The sequence below is a fragment of the Bufo bufo genome, chromosome 11 (genome assembly GCF_905171765.1).
Source record: "Bufo bufo chromosome 11, aBufBuf1.1, whole genome shotgun sequence".
Taxonomy (NCBI): Eukaryota; Metazoa; Chordata; class Amphibia; order Anura; family Bufonidae; genus Bufo; species Bufo bufo.
The window spans coordinates 35814369-35829846 of record NC_053399.1 but is presented as its reverse complement, the minus strand read 5'-3'; the positions used below and the strand labels follow the sequence as shown (position 1 = coordinate 35829846).

Here is a 15478-nt window from a genome sequence, read left to right as displayed (position 1 = left end):
TCTTCTGTGTCCCCCAAGGAAAATGGGCGGAAAATTACACATGACGTACTGGAAAATATGTTGTCAGACTTAAAGATTGCTGTTCACAAGTGCAAACCATCCAACCTGAAGGAGCTGGAGAAGTTTTGCAAGGAGGAATGAGCAAAAATCCCAGTGGTAAGATGTGGCAAGCTCATAGAGACTTATCCAAAGCGACTTGGAGCTGTGATTGCCGCAAAAGGTGGCTCTACAAAGTATTGACTTAGGGGGTGAAATAGTTATGCACCATTCTTTTTTCTGTTAATTTTTCCTATTTGTTGTTTGCTTCACAATAAAAAAATAAAAAAAATCTTCAAAGTTGTGGGCATGTTCTGTAAATTAAATGATGCAAATCCTCAAACAATCCATGTTAATTTTAGGTTGTGAGGCACCAAAATATGAAAAAAAAAGTCAAGGGGGGGTCAATACTTTTGCAAGGCACTGCATGATGCTTAAAAAAGCACTGAAGGGCCATTACACACAAGAGTAAAGTTGGCCGTACTGGATGACTCTCTTTTATGTGTATAGGGGCCTTTCCAACTATTCCCGGACAGATAATGGTACAGGAAAGAATCAGGGATGTTAAATTTCAATGCTCATACCACAGTCCGATGTCTAACAGCAGTTTAGATTCCTTTCCCTTACGCTACATGCACACGACCGTATGTGTTTTGCGGTCCGCCAAAAAAACGGATGCCGTTCCGTATGGCATCAGTTTTTTTTGCGTATCGTTTTTTTTTTTTGCGGATCCATTGTAATAATGCCTATCCCTGTCCGCAAACTAGAAAAAAATAGGACATGCACTATTTTTTTGCGGAGCAACGGAACGGACATACTGATGCGGACATTCATTTCAATGGGTCTGCATCCTATCCGCAAAAAAAAACAACGGATCGGACACGGAAACAAAATACGGTCGTGTGCATGAGGCCTTACCCCATCACCAACACATGCATGCTTGACCCAGCCAAGCGCATATGTGCAAATAGGCTAAAGAACATTCTGCCAACAGCTATTAAAGATGTATGGGCACCTTAAAGGGGTATTCCCATCTCAAACAATGGGGGCATATCGCTAGGATATCCCTCCATTTTCTGATAGGTGTCGGTCCCAACACCGCATGCGTGGCCACCTCTCCCATTCATTGTGTGGTAGCGCATGGGCTCACTCTCTCAGATGTATCTGTATATGGGTGCACTACTACGGCACACCCACTGCTGTATATAAAAATACCAAGTAGAAAGTTAAACCTCTCCCATTCATGTAAATGAGCAGATGCTCCGCTATTTTTGGCGGCCCCATAGAAATGAATGGAGGGCAGCCGCGCATGCGTAGTGCACCCTCTGGAACTTTGCCAGCTCCATTCGGGGACCCACACCTATCAGACAATGGGGGCATATCCTAGCGATATGCCCCCATTGTCTGAGATGACACAACCCCTTCAAGAAAATGTCCCCGCTGCCAAGAGTCATTATTTTTCAGACAGATGTGACAAGCTGAAATCAATAGGAATATTAAACTATTCGTGTAATAACGAAAAAACAGTGGTGCAAAGTGTAACCAAAAGAACAATATCCATACATTCATTATTGGTTTCACATGAATATAACTCTTTTCCATGAGAATATTTCACTAACCTGAAAGATTGACACCTTCTTGATCAACTGAGCGTGTGTCCTGGATAGCAAAAGTCTGTTTTTTTAATAAGCGTATCAGCAGTATCGGTCAAGTCCTTAATCTCTTCTATGGCCTGAAGTCAAAAAGAAAAGAAGGAAGTTACACTGATACACGTAAACAGTTCTCCTGCCATTTCTGGAAAAAAAAAAAAACAGACCTGACCTGTTTAAGGATAAAACTTTTAGAAACTTTAGGAAGGTTTGTGAAGACCAAGAGCATTTCTCAGTTCTTCAAACAGATCCCTCAATTCACTTCGCCTCTTCCGCTCCATTGGCTGTGTGGTTCTTACGGTGAAATAAGTTGGTGCCCTCATCTAATGCTCTGAAAAGATGTCCTCTCCAGTCATCTTCAATAAATCGACAAAAAAAAATGTATATTATTATTACTCCTAGTTTGGTTGTCTACTGTTAACCAGGTTATAGTTTTCTCTATATAGCGGTTTGACTCCTGCCATAAAAAAATTGTCCATGCCAAAAGGGCCCAATCTTCATCCCATTAATAGAAGCCCGGACTACACTACAGGTCTCGGCAGATATCCCGATTGCTCGTTTTTTGTAAAAAAATAAAAATGGCCACCTGAAATCCCAAATGTATGACCGGTTAGTGCTGGAAGACATCATCCAGACATAAACATGCCATCTCGGCTGAGCCAAGCAGGAATGTTTAACAGTGAGGCGTGGGGGATATTGGACCACTAAATGAGCAGTTGTCTGACAGAGTATAGTCAACTTATCTAGCTAGGTTGCCATAATCTAAAGCATAGCTGATCCTTTTATATTATATATATAGAAACACAATCTTCACATATACCTTGGAGCCCTTCTTCCGCCCTTTGGATGATTTTCCTTCAGTGTCACACCTATAAAATAAAATTAGTAAAACTAAACTGTTAAAATGAACCACGCTTTTGTCCTTATTGGTCATTTTTTTTTAAACTAAAACAGAATTCTGCATTTTATATACAATATGTAGATAAAGCTACGTATCTACAAAAGTTTATTTTATTACACAGAAAATTCCAAACTTCTGTTAGAAAAAAATGATTCTTACATGTCCTTATTTAAATGAGCAGATTCCTTTAGATAAGCAAAATTTATCTTCTCAGAAAGCGCTTCCACTGTCTCAATGTCCACATAATCATCAACTCCACTCTAGATAGAAAAAACAAGATTAAACATTCATTTTACATAACATGTAACATGCAATTTACGATCCCTTTTGTAAAAGGCTGTGGAATATTTTGTCAAACAGAATGACAGACACCAGATGCTTCAGCATTACCTTGGAGTAATTTTCACAAACTTTTCCTGGAGTACCACATCTACAAAATAAGATAGAAAAAAAATTGTTAAAATTAACTCTTTTGTTTTTACTGTAGGTAATTTCAGCTAAAGCAACATTTCTGCATTATAAAAGACCTTTAACTGACTAGGCCGACTATTGGGGCAATTATTAGTAACCATCCTTCCTAAGAACGCTCATTTGCAATAACTGCATGTAAACATGCCACCAATCAACTGATGAACGAGTAAATGCTCGCTCATCGGGTGATCTTATCTTTCCTGAGGCACATTAAAGGGGTTATCCAGGTAAAGATAATGATGACCCATCCTCAGGATAGGTCATCATTATCACATTCTCAGGCCAGCTGTTTCAGGGAGCCGCTGTGGGCTCTTGGCAGCTTTCCAAGGACAGCGCCGTACATCGTATAGCGGCTGTGCTTGCTATTGAAGCTCAGCCCCATTGACTTGAAAGGGGCTGAGCAGCAACTAGGCCGTGTGACCAATATACAGTGACATCACATGGCCTAGGAAGGGGACACGGCACTCACGGAGCACCCGCCCTTTTCTAACAGCTGTTAGTGGGGGGTCCACCACTGTTCTGATATTGATGACCTATCCTGAGGATAGGTCATCAATATTATATCCTGGACAATCCCTATAAATCACTGTTTGCTGTCAGCAGATCGTTCCATGTAAAAAAATGCTACTGCCAGCAAGCAATGATTCTCTATGGGGTCGAGAAATCTCAGTAGCATTCACCGGTTTTCAATTCAGAGGGGATGACTGCTGATGTAACTACCCTCTGCCTAGTGATTGATAAATGTTGATAATTACCTATTAAAAATAAATCAAGATTTATTCCAGATAATTGCCTGCAGCATTTTATATGTGTATACAACATACAGCAAATTGCTGTTAAAAAATAAAAAGCGATTACTTACTTTTCCTTTAAAGTCACAGCAGCATATGTTTTCGCACGAGCTATCATGTCAGAAAGCTCCTCCACGGTTTCGATGTCCACAGAGTCAACATCACTCTAGATATGAAAAAAAGAATGAATCAAAACTCACATACCATATAATAAGCTAATCATTATCCTTTTTGTACATAGCCATGAAACACGTTGGGGGTATAAAAATTTATAAAAGCAAAATTAAACTAATAAAGTCAACTCCGAAATATTGTAATTCCAATGAAATATCAGCTTCTTCACCATCACAGCTATTCTGTGGAGAATAACAATCTGAACAGGATTCATGACACGCTGCAAGTGTGGTACATTTAATTAGCAGAACAGAGACAATTAATGGGGTTATCCAGGAATTTGATACTGATGGCCTCTCCTCAGGATAGCTCATCAGTCTCAGATCGGTGGGGGTCCGACTCACAGCACCCCTGCCAATCAGCTGTTTGAAGAGGATGCTGCACTCACCGGAGCTCCAGTCAGTGCTGCGGTCTCTTCACAGCTTACCAAGCACAGCACTGTACATTGTATAGCGGCTGTGACTGGTATTGCAGCTCAGCCCCATTCACTTGAATGGGACTGAGCTGCACCTAGGCCAGGGAGTCAGAAAGGTCATCAATATCAAATTCCCGGATAACCCCAATAACATGTTGTTATAAAACAGGGATGCTCAACCTGCGGCCCTCCAGCTGTTGTAAAACTACAGCTCCCACAATGCCCTTCTGTAGGATGATAGCTGTAGGCTGTCAGGGAATGATGGGAGTTGTAGTTTTGCAACAGCTGGAGGGCCGCAGGTTGAGCATGCCCGTTATAATACAGCAAACAAAAGGACTCACTTCTTCCTCAGTTTGTGGATTGCTCTGGATTTCCTGGTCGTCAGAAATCGTTTCTTTGCTGTCGATCCACTTGGAGACTTTCTTTGCTTGTGGATCCACTTGGAGACTTTCACAGTTATTCTGATCGGATGATGACACAGCGTCTTGTGATTTTGCCGACTTTTGTTCTATCGATAATTCTACTTTCTCCCCAGTTTTACATTGCTCTATACCTGCAGCTACGTGTTCTGCTGAGGCTAAGGTCACGGGACTGCTGTCCCCAGATTTCTCTTGACTATTGGTATTATCTGCTATGCACTGTTGACTTTCACTGTTATCTGCTGGACCTTGGTCTCTCCTCATCAAAACATCTTGGGAATCGTTCTTTCTAGGTTCTTGCAGCAGGTCTACATTTGAAGCAAACAGTTCATTGATGGAATCAATACTGAGCTGACAGTGTCCATTGTCTTGCTGTCCATTCTGACATTGCTCCTCCTTAGCTATGGTATCGACCTCTTCAGTCACAGATTTGATTTGTTGGTTTGTAGACTTTTGCACTTCAGGTCCATTCCCATCATTAACAATTTCAGGTGTAGGCTGCCCTTCACATTCTTTGACTACTTCGTTGTCACTTTTTTCCCCACTTGAGACATATTTTAGAGGACTTAATGAATCTGAAAGCTTCTTATCTTCTTCATTTGGATTACTTGTAGTGCCTGGCTTATTGCCCATTAGTGTTAGGTTAGGTTTTGTAGCAGCATTTGTGGGGCTATTATTTTGCAATGTAGGTGGTGGGATATTTGGCAAGGAAAGACCTGCTGAAAGGAGGGGCATCACTTTAGATGTTATTACAGCATGTTCACTAGCGGTGTAAGTTACAACTTTTGGAAAAGAAAGAGATGCCTCACAGTTACTTTTGGGTGGGGAGGCTTTCACGGCAAGAGAACCGAGCTGAGAAAGCATGGGTGGATTTTGTGGAAAGATTACTGTCCCAGATTTATTTGGACTGGTCTTGGAAGGAGAAAGAATCGGTAAGTTAGATGAAGGAGAAACAGGAGGAACAGTGGTTGCTGGAATGGACACCGAAGTTGAGGCTGAGGCTTCAGATTTTGTTAGAAAAGGAAGGCGGACGCCCATAACAGGACCTAGTGCATAAAGTGGAAAACAAATGTTGTACCATTTTATGAATGCAAGGTTTAACCTTAAAAGCTATGTACAACTTTGGAGGCATTTTTTTTAATTAATTTTGGTCTGAAAATAAATTTTTTCAATTGGTCGTTATTAAACAGTATTCAGCCGTTCTGTCCCAAAGGGTTAGGAGGACAGCGATTAGAGATAACCTTCTACAAGCCCGCTACAAGAGAATCTCAAGGCTGTATAGAGAAAAGGGTTCAATATTTTTTATAAAGACCAGTTGGAAAAATGGTTGATTTTTAGCTCAAAATGAGTACAATGTAATATTAAAAAAAAATAAAAAATTGCCCCCAAAAGTGTACATAGCTTTTAAAGAAATATGCTACTATTTTAACCTCTAAAAACCCCTTAAGTTTCTGAAACTGCTGCAGTAGGAAATACAGCCACACTCATACTGACACTGCTGAGTTGAAAACAGCCAAGTACAGAACTACTGTTTAAGTCAGCCCCAAAGACAATGAATGGAGCTGCAGGGCGCATGTGTCAACACCGCTCCATTCAAACCTTTTCTCAATGTACTTAAGCAGTGAGGAGGACCGGGGCTTAGCACCCCCATTCAAGTGAGCTCCTATTGATCAGATATTTACCACCTCTACTGTGCATAAGTGATAAATGTCCATTGTGGGAAAACACCTTTGCAAACATTCAGCACAGTTTCATAAAATCATGAAACCGCTTTGATATTCTACTCAATTGCCAGCATTTTGTCTTCTACATGGGTAACATCATGTTGATTTACAACCACTTAAGACATCCCTTTTAGTGCCCATATGGGTTGTTTCAAGGTGTCCCAGAGACCATGCAGAATGTAACGAAAATAGCAAGAAATATCAATCGTTGATATTGCATTTTTAGAATGAATATTCAACCAAATCTATTAGTAACCATTAGAAATCTGGCACTCAGTACCTGGATTACGGATGATGACTTGCTGCCTACTTGGCTGAACATTGGAAGACTGAACTTGCTGCAATGGCACGAGCTGAATGAGTTGGCCGTTGGGGTGCCTAAATAAAGTGACACCGCTAGTAGTCTTTATGGGCTGTAACACCATCTTCTGTCCAGGAGATGACTGCACACACTGTACTGGTCGAGAAGGACTGGAGGAGCTGTTTACAGGAATTAGAAGAAGTCGAGGACCTAAGCGTTTTCCAGGACTTGAGGTTACTTTAGAAGGATTCAATGCTGGCACAGTGGAATTGGAGACTGTAGTATTATGGGGGAAAAAAACAATATTTTTTTGCTATAAACATGTAACTGAGACATAGATCAAATGTAGAATATTCTGATATTGTGTCTAGCCCATGGTACCACAGATTTGTCCTTAAAGATAACCTATGTAATGCGCGAAGAGCTCAATTTTAAGAAATGTTGTAATTATTAACTATTCAAAAAAAACATTCAAGAATATATTAAAGGGGTTGTCTCAAGATTGCAACTTATTGCCTATATAGGTGATGAGCGACTGATCACAGGGGGTCGTGCTGCTATGACTCTCAACCATTACAAAAATAGGGTCCCGTGCCTCCTATTTGAAAGAAGTGCTAGTCAAGTATGTGCCCTCTTGTTTCATTTAAACTCTATGTGACTGCCAAGTACCGCGCCCGGCTACCTCCAGCAGCTCCACAACAACTGAATGGAGCAACAGTGCATATGCCTGACCACTGCTCCAAACAGGAAACATGGAGACTCGGTTCTAATGATCACTGGGAGTCCCAACAGTGGGACCCCAGAAATCAGACACTTAAAGGGGTTGTCGGTGTTCAAAGCTGAACCCGGACATACGAACATTTCATGCTCCGATTGGCTCCCTTGCCCTGCGCTGAATCTGTAGGGCAAGGACTTTTTTGTTTATGTTTTTACACTGCTAGGCAGAAGCAGCTACCTACTCTGATGGACAGGCTTTAGCGATGCCCTAGCCGTTTTACAGGCTAGGGTAGCGATAAACTCCACCCATTAGTGACAGTAACGTCCCAGGGCTCACTGCTGGGCAGAAGCATTGGCCTAGCAGTCCATTAGGAGAGCGCGATACTTCACCAGACCTCCTAAAAATGCCTTTGCCCTGCGAATTTCATGCTCTGATGCTAATATCAGGGAGGCTGCCTGGGTGAAAAATCGGGATATGTCCGGGTTCAGCCTTGAACCTGGACAACACCTTTAACTATTCTGTGGTTGAGTGATAAGTTGTGACCTTGGGACAACCCCCTAAGAAAATATAAAAATATAGAACAAAATGTCAATGATTGAAAGTAAAGCATATATATTGGGGGGGGGGGGGGGGGGGGGGGGGGGGGGGGGGAGAATACACAGGCGCAAAAATATATATATATATATATATATATATATATATATATATATATATATATATATATATAAAAAATAATTTACCTGTTTTTACAGTCACTGGAGAGGTAATATTTAATCCAACTTGAGAAGCTACTGATCCAACTCGTGGCACATTGGGTGACAATACTAAACTTGGTAATGAAGTAGCAATGCTTTTATTAATACCAGGGTTATTGGAAGGGGAGACTGATGATCTATTCCCTGTAGTGGGTGAGGATTTGACCAAAGGTGAAGACAGTACGGGTGGTGTCAGAACAGTGTCCTTAGTGGAGGGTACGGATGTCAAGGTCATTGCGCGGGCATCGGTTGCGGCTACTATTCCTGCAGGAATGGACAGAGAAGAGCCTTTTGTTATCAGTTTTGTTACACGCATTAAGGTTGGGAGGGAAGGTGTTGCTTTCTTTCTGGAGGGAGAATCAGCGCTTAAGCCAGCAGAAGAGAGGGGTATGGTAGACAAAGATGGCAGGTTCATAGAAGAAGAAGAAGTAGTAGTGATAGCTGGGGCTTGCTTCCCCGCCGCCACAGTAGAGGAGACGAATATTAGCCGAGTAGACTGGATGCTCAGTTTTGGTGACCCCAGTATGGTGGGTTCAGATGAGCTGACTCCAGGACTTTTTTGCACTGATCCATCGTCACCCATGACAGACTGAGTGAGTGTGCTGCTAGGCCTGGATTGTGCAGCTGCAAAGTAGAACATCTGCATGTCAAAATCTTCCAACTAATGTCTCATCGTGAGTATGGAAGAGAGTTAGGACAAATCACATTACAGTTATTTTATTACAAGTTTTTCAGATTTTACCAGTAAAGTGCTTATGATTTCATTTTATAAGTACAATCCCTTCAATTGTCTTATAACAAAGACCGGTTGCCACAAATGTAAACTACATAGTAATATATCCACATTGCCTATTAAAGCAACTTGGATTTGATCATATTTTAATATGTACCGACATAATACTTAATATGGCTTAGTTAGAAAAGGAGGTAAATAATGATGGCCTGTCCTCAGTACAAGTTCATCAGCATCAAATCGTTGGGATTTAGGGATTTCCACCAATCAGCTGTTGGAAGAGGCCTCTTCTCTGGTCAGTCAAATGGCCGTTCTGCAACTCAGCCTCTATACCAAGGGTCAGCAACCTTGGGCACTCCAGCTGCTGTGAAACTACAACTCCCAGCATGCACACTTGCTCAGCTGTTCTTATAACTCTCATAGAAGTGAATGAAGCATTCTGGGAAATGTAGTTTCAAAACAGCTGGAGTGCTGGAGGTTGCTGATCCCTACCCTACACAGTGCATGACGCAGAGCTTGGTACACTATGCAGAGCATCTTCAAACAGCTGATCGGCTGGATTGCCAGGAGACAGATCCCTAACGACCTGGTACTGATCCAGAGGATAGGTCATCAGTGATGAGAAAATGGAAGGATGAATAAAATAGCTTGGAGAAGCACCACATACTGTAAACCTCACCTGCACACCGCATAAATATTAATTACTGGTCACATACACGGCCCAGGTACAAATATGGAGCCATGTGTGGCCACGGTAAAGTGATAACCCTATCTTGTAATGTTATGGCTTATACCTAGTATATACAGTACAGACCAAAAGTTTGGACACACCTTCTCATTCAAAGAGTTTTCTTTATTTTCATGACTATGAAGTAGGGGTGCACCGAAATTCCGGCGGCCGAAAATAGCGGCCGAAAATGGGCCTAATCCATTTCGGCCGATATTGGTACATATCGGCAGAAAATATGGGGTTTGGGATTTGTGGGATTTAAAAAAGTTGGTTATACACGTTCGGGCGGCCGGCCGGCGGCGCCCCTCATGCTGTGCCTCCTAAACGCTTGCCGCTCTAAAGAATCTCCGGCTCAGTGCTGCGCAGCCTGCTGTGTCTGCTCTGTGCTACTGCTGTTGTTAGTGTAGCGTGGCCGAGCTCTGTTCGGTCCGCGGTACAGGAGCTTTTGTTTCCTGTACCCGGCCGGACTGACAGGAAGTTCTCACTTAGTGTGCACTTCCTTTCAGTCCGGCCGGGTACAAGAAACAAATGCTCCTGTACCGCGGAACGAACAGAGCTCGGCCACGCTACACTACAGGTGACAAGGGAGGGGGAGGGGGGGGGGTAAAATGAGAGTGACAAGGGGGGGGGGGGGGGGGGGGGGGGTGTAAAATGAGAGTGACAAGGGGGGGTGTAAAATGAGAGTGACAAGGGGGGGGGGTGTAAAATGACAGTGACAAGGGGGGGGGGTGTAAAATGACAGTGACAAGGGGGGGGGGTGTAAAATGACAGTGACAGGGGGGGGGGGGGGGGAAAATGACAGTGACAGGGGGGGGGGGGGGGAATGAGAGTGACAAGGGGGGTGTAAAATGAGAGTGACAAGGGGGGGTGTAAAATGATTATATAATAATGTTATATAATATGATTTATTAAATTCATGAAAAAGAATTATTAATAAAATCATTAAAAAAAAAGTATTTTATAAGTATTTGGGCAAAAGGCAGTTTCGGTTTCGGTCAAGGGCATCCTGAATTTTCGGTTTCGGACCAGAATTTTCATTTCGGTGCACCCCTACTATGAAGGCATCAAAACTATGAATTAACACATGTGGAATTATAGACATAACAAACAAGTGTGAAACAACTGAAAATATGTCATATTCTAGGTTCTTCAAAGTAGCCACCTTTTGCTTTGATTACTGCTTTGCACACTCTTGGCATTCTCTTGATGAGCTTCAAGAGGTAGTCCCCTGAAATGGTCTTCCAACAGTCTTGAAGGAGTTCCCAGAGATGCTTAGCACTTGTTGGCCCTTTTGCCTTCACTCTGCGGTCCAGCTCACCCCAAACCATCTCGATTGGGTTCAGGTCCGGTGACTGTGGAGGCCAGGTCATCTGGCGCAGCACCCCATCACTCTCCTTCATGGTCAAATAGCCCTTACTTTCAAAGTTTTCCCAATTTTTCGGCTGACTGACTGACCTTCATTTCTTAAAGTAATGATGGCCACTCGTTTTTCTTTACTTAGAATTTGTATTATGGCAAGAAAAAAGCAGCTAACAGTCTATTCAGTAGGACTATCAGCTGTGTATCCACCTGACTTCTCCTCAATGCAACTGATGGTCCCAACCCCATTTATAAGGCAAGAAATCCCACTTATTAAACCTGACAGGGCACACCTGTGAAGTGAAAACCATTTCAGGGGACTACCTCTTGAAGCTCATCAAGAGAATGCCAAGAGTGTGCAAAGCAGTAATCAAAGCAAAAGGTGGCTACTTTGAAGAACCTAGAATTTGACATATTTTCAGTTGTTTCACACTTGTTTGTTATGTATATAATTCCACATGTGTTCATTCATAGTTTTGATGCCTTCAGTGTGAATCTACAATTTTCATAGTCATGAAAATAAAGAAAACTCTTTGAATGAGAAGGTGTGTCCAAACGTTTGGTCTGTACTGTATAAGACTATTATATATTATCAGTGTGGTCTGACCTCTGGGAACCCCATTGAGCCCAACATTGAAGGAGCCAAGGTGCCTTCTGGTTTTTTTCTGCACATGCGCGCTCCCACAATGTGCTTCCACCAGCTCACTGTGCAGGAAACTACAAAAACAGCTTCATTTAAGCAAATGGCGCTGTGTAGGATTATTACTGCGCAGGAAAAACCCTGAGGACCGGTTAGGAGCCTGCAGTTTTTTCATTTACCTAATGCAGTCTAATAACACAAGTTATACATACCAGTCTTATTCTGCTGTGAAGGGAGGCTGTCCTTTGACTTATCTTCAGTAATTACATCTGAAGAAGGACTTTTAGTAGCCATTTTGGCACTGACTTCATTCACTTTGGAGAGATGAGAAAGGCTCGGCTGCAGTCTACGTGTAACATAAGCTGCAAGTCTGTTAGCTGGATGAAGTGCTCCCATTTGCCCCAAAAGCAATTTTGCTTGAGGGTGATTCTTGCCATTGACCTACAATAAAATGACAAATAAGAATAAAAAGAAAAATAATTTATGTATATTGTAGCAAATATAGAAGGGGAATGGTTACGTCCAACTGTCAATTTACTGATGCATTTCCAGTAGAAATAACATTTACCCCCTGCTTTCCTGGAGTCATAACTTTTTTATTTGTCTGTTCACACAGCCGTGTGAGGGCTTGTTTATTTGCGGGACAAGTTGGACTTTCTAATGGTACTATTTTATATTGCATACGATGTAGTGGAAAGCTGGATAAAATTCCAAATGGGGAGAAATTGGAAAAAAAAAAACCCACACAATTCTGCTCTAGTTTTATGGATTTCATTTTTACGGCGTTCCCTATGCAGTAAAGCTGAGCGGTTAACTTCATTCTTTGGGTCAGTACGATTACAGCGATACCACGTTTATAGAGTTTTTCTATGGTGCCCGCTGCGCCCTGGAGCAGGTAACATTGTTAAAGAACGGACTTCCACTGTACATGTATAGCGGATGTCTTTAAGGGGTTAAAGAGGATCCAAATTTATTACATAAAGAATGCACGTATTTAATAAAAATGACATGTCCAGAGTGCTGGCAAGTCCTCTTTAAAGGTGTTTTCTGGGAGCAAAATACTGCCGAAATATTTTAGGATAGGCCATCGGTGGGAGTGTAACACCTGGCTCTTCCACTGATCAGCTGTCTGAACAGACTGCAGCGCGCCTCTTCACAGCGTAACAAGCACAGCACACGTTTATTGTATAGCGGCTGTGCTTAGCAAAGTAGGCAAGGTGCATTCACTTGAATGGGACTGAACTGAACCTAAGCCATGTGACAGTTGTACGAGACGTCACTGGCCTAGGAAGAGACTACGACACTCACTGGGACGCCACGGCCTCTTCAAACAGCTGATTGGCGGAGGTGCTGGGAGTTGGACCCCCACTTATCAGACATTGATGACCTATCCTGAGGACAGGACATCAATATTAAACACTTGGGAAACCCCTTTAAATTAACAGGCAACAAAAGCTGGTTGAGGGTCAGTAAAAAAAGTGGAAATACCTCAACCAGGTGTGCTTGATTGACGTCTGAAGTCCTCAAATGAGCCACTAGTTTGCCAGCAGGAATAACCTTGGCGTAGAATGGCAATCCCTTCCCTCCATGAGACTTTGCTTCTATATCAGCAGGCTTATTTTCAGGTTCTTCTGAAGGTTTTGCATTTTCAGGCCTTGGATTTGGAGGGTCAGAGTTTACCTGCTTCTCTGCAGATACTGCAATCTTCACACGAGAACAAAAGGTACCTGAAGCAGACTTTTCTCCTATGCCATTTTCTTGCTTCAGCTCAACATTAAAGCTTCCCACCTTGAATGACTGTGGTTCTCTTCTAGTCATGCGCTGCGATGTAATGTTTAAAACCTTACTGTCATCCTCTTCCCGGCTGCAGTCTGAGATAATGTCAATGAGCTTGCTTGGATCATGGTTGTTCATCGTGTCACACTTTTTTTCTACAATTTCTGTGTAAGTGAAGAAAAAGAAACATTAAAAACCCTCAAAAACACGGAACCAGTTGGTCATAGCGTCTCATTCAGGTGTTTGGCTTTACCATCCTCTTTGTTGGCATCCTTTTCTTGCTCTCTGGTTTTGCTTGATTTAAGGTTGTGCTCCTGAAAATTTAAAAGAAGACAAGTATTAGCCTCTTCTTTGCAATAAATCCCTGTACCTCATGAAATCACTGGTTAAAGAGCTTAGCGTCTGTGTATGTATACAAACAGTGGAATCTCATTTCTCTGCCTATAAATCCTATACAAATCTTGAAACATAAGCTAACTGGCTTATAGTATAAATCAATATTGACATTAGACATTCATGTGAGATGATTTTAATGAGTTTTAAAGAAAACTCTTCTGTACTATTTATGAAGGTGTTTATTGTATTCTGCAGTATGGCTGTCTGTAACATGGTTAAAGGCTATGGACACCTATGCACTGAATTTTTTTTTCTCTCCATTTGCTTCATAAATGCAAAAATAATCAACTTTCAAAACAGTCTTGATTAAAAATGTCCTATCATTTTGCTTTACTAGAGTTTGGGCAAGTCGTTCACCTAGCTGTTGGTGCTGCAGAGTATGACATAAATCTTTAAGAGCAGTAAATAATCTTGTGGCACACTACGGTATTGTGCCTGGAGTAGGGTTCCCACCCTGTGTAGTAAATATATCATCTATCAAATATATGCACTTCCCTCCTTGGATGGTTTCTCCCCCTCTCCACACTCTGATCTGCAGTGTACAAACTCTTCCCCCTCTCTGCTGCCATCTCTAACACTGAAAGAAAAGAGTGGGAGAGCAGAAAGTGCTGCTACAAACAGGGGCAGTACTCTGAAAGATTTATGTATCAAAAAACTGTGGCACTGTATTGAAAGTTACAATTCAGGAAATGTTTACTTGAAGGCAGCTGTATCTGTGACGTTTCAGCCACATTATCTCCCTCACATCTATAGCGCGATTACCCAGTGTGGATACACTTATTCTGCAGTGCTACTGCAATTTTTATTTTGCTTCTTTCAGTTTACCCGGCAATGTTTTGAGAAAGGCCTATGCAACTTCCAATACAGTCCCTGCCCCTGTTTGAAGCAATACTTTCTGCTCATCTGCTCTCTTCTATCAGTGGTAGAGATAGCAGAAGGGAGGGGGAAGAGTTTGTACACGGCAGATCAGAGTCTGGAGGGGAAGGGGGGAACCATCCAAGGAGGGAAGTTCACACATGCTGTAGACAGGAAGGAAAACATGTACAAGGCAGTTTGTAGGAGGAGGGAAAATCACAGGGAATCATAGACTGTAAAAGCTTAGAGCGAAAATCAAAACATTCAATTCACACTGGTGGGGGGTGGGTGGAGTCAAACACTCCTCAGTAGGGATCGACCGATATAGATTTTTTAGAGCAGATACCAATAACATGTGAACTTTCAGGCCGATAGCAGATAACTTATAACGATATTCCCTATTCACCCTAATAGAGCTCTATTAGGGTGAATAGGACTTCACACTGTCCCTGCTGCCCTGTGCATAGTACACACCGCAGCAGGGAGCTCACCATGGCAACCAGGGCTTCAGTAGCGTCCTGGCTGCCATGGTAACCGATCGGAGCCCCATGATTACAATGCTGGGGCTCCGATCAAAACTGCCACGGCTACCAATCAAATTACTTAGGTTGGGGGGGGAAGACAACCCTGTGGCC

The 15478-nt window shown here is 42.3% G+C and overlaps 1 protein-coding gene across 5 annotated transcripts in view; it reads right to left on the bottom strand.

The window, feature by feature from the left end:
* Positions 1 to 1721: 1721 nt before the first annotated feature.
* LOC120981929 (MAX gene-associated protein-like) overlaps positions 1722 to 15478 on the bottom strand; it is a 55548-nt gene continuing 41791 nt past the window's right edge. For 3 of the 5 annotated variants that reach the window (XM_040411729.1, XM_040411728.1, XM_040411727.1), the window contains 12 exons: positions 13846 to 13906; positions 13305 to 13756; positions 12029 to 12257; positions 8340 to 8978; positions 6861 to 7157; positions 4779 to 5902; positions 3926 to 4014; positions 2977 to 3016; positions 2746 to 2846; positions 2506 to 2554; positions 1858 to 2041; positions 1722 to 1768 (listed from right to left, as the gene is read on the bottom strand). In XM_040411729.1, the coding sequence (XP_040267663.1) occupies positions 2009 to 2041; positions 2506 to 2554; positions 2746 to 2846; positions 2977 to 3016; positions 3926 to 4014; positions 4779 to 5902; positions 6861 to 7157; positions 8340 to 8978; positions 12029 to 12257; positions 13305 to 13756; positions 13846 to 13906 (3114 nt within the window). In that variant the 3' untranslated portion in view covers positions 1722 to 1768; positions 1858 to 2008. The remainder of the gene's footprint in view (positions 1769 to 1857; positions 2042 to 2505; positions 2555 to 2745; positions 2847 to 2976; positions 3017 to 3925; positions 4015 to 4778; positions 5903 to 6860; positions 7158 to 8339; positions 8979 to 12028; positions 12258 to 13304; positions 13757 to 13845; positions 13907 to 15478) is intronic. The other 2 variants (XM_040411731.1, XM_040411732.1) reach the window with 2 other exon arrangements.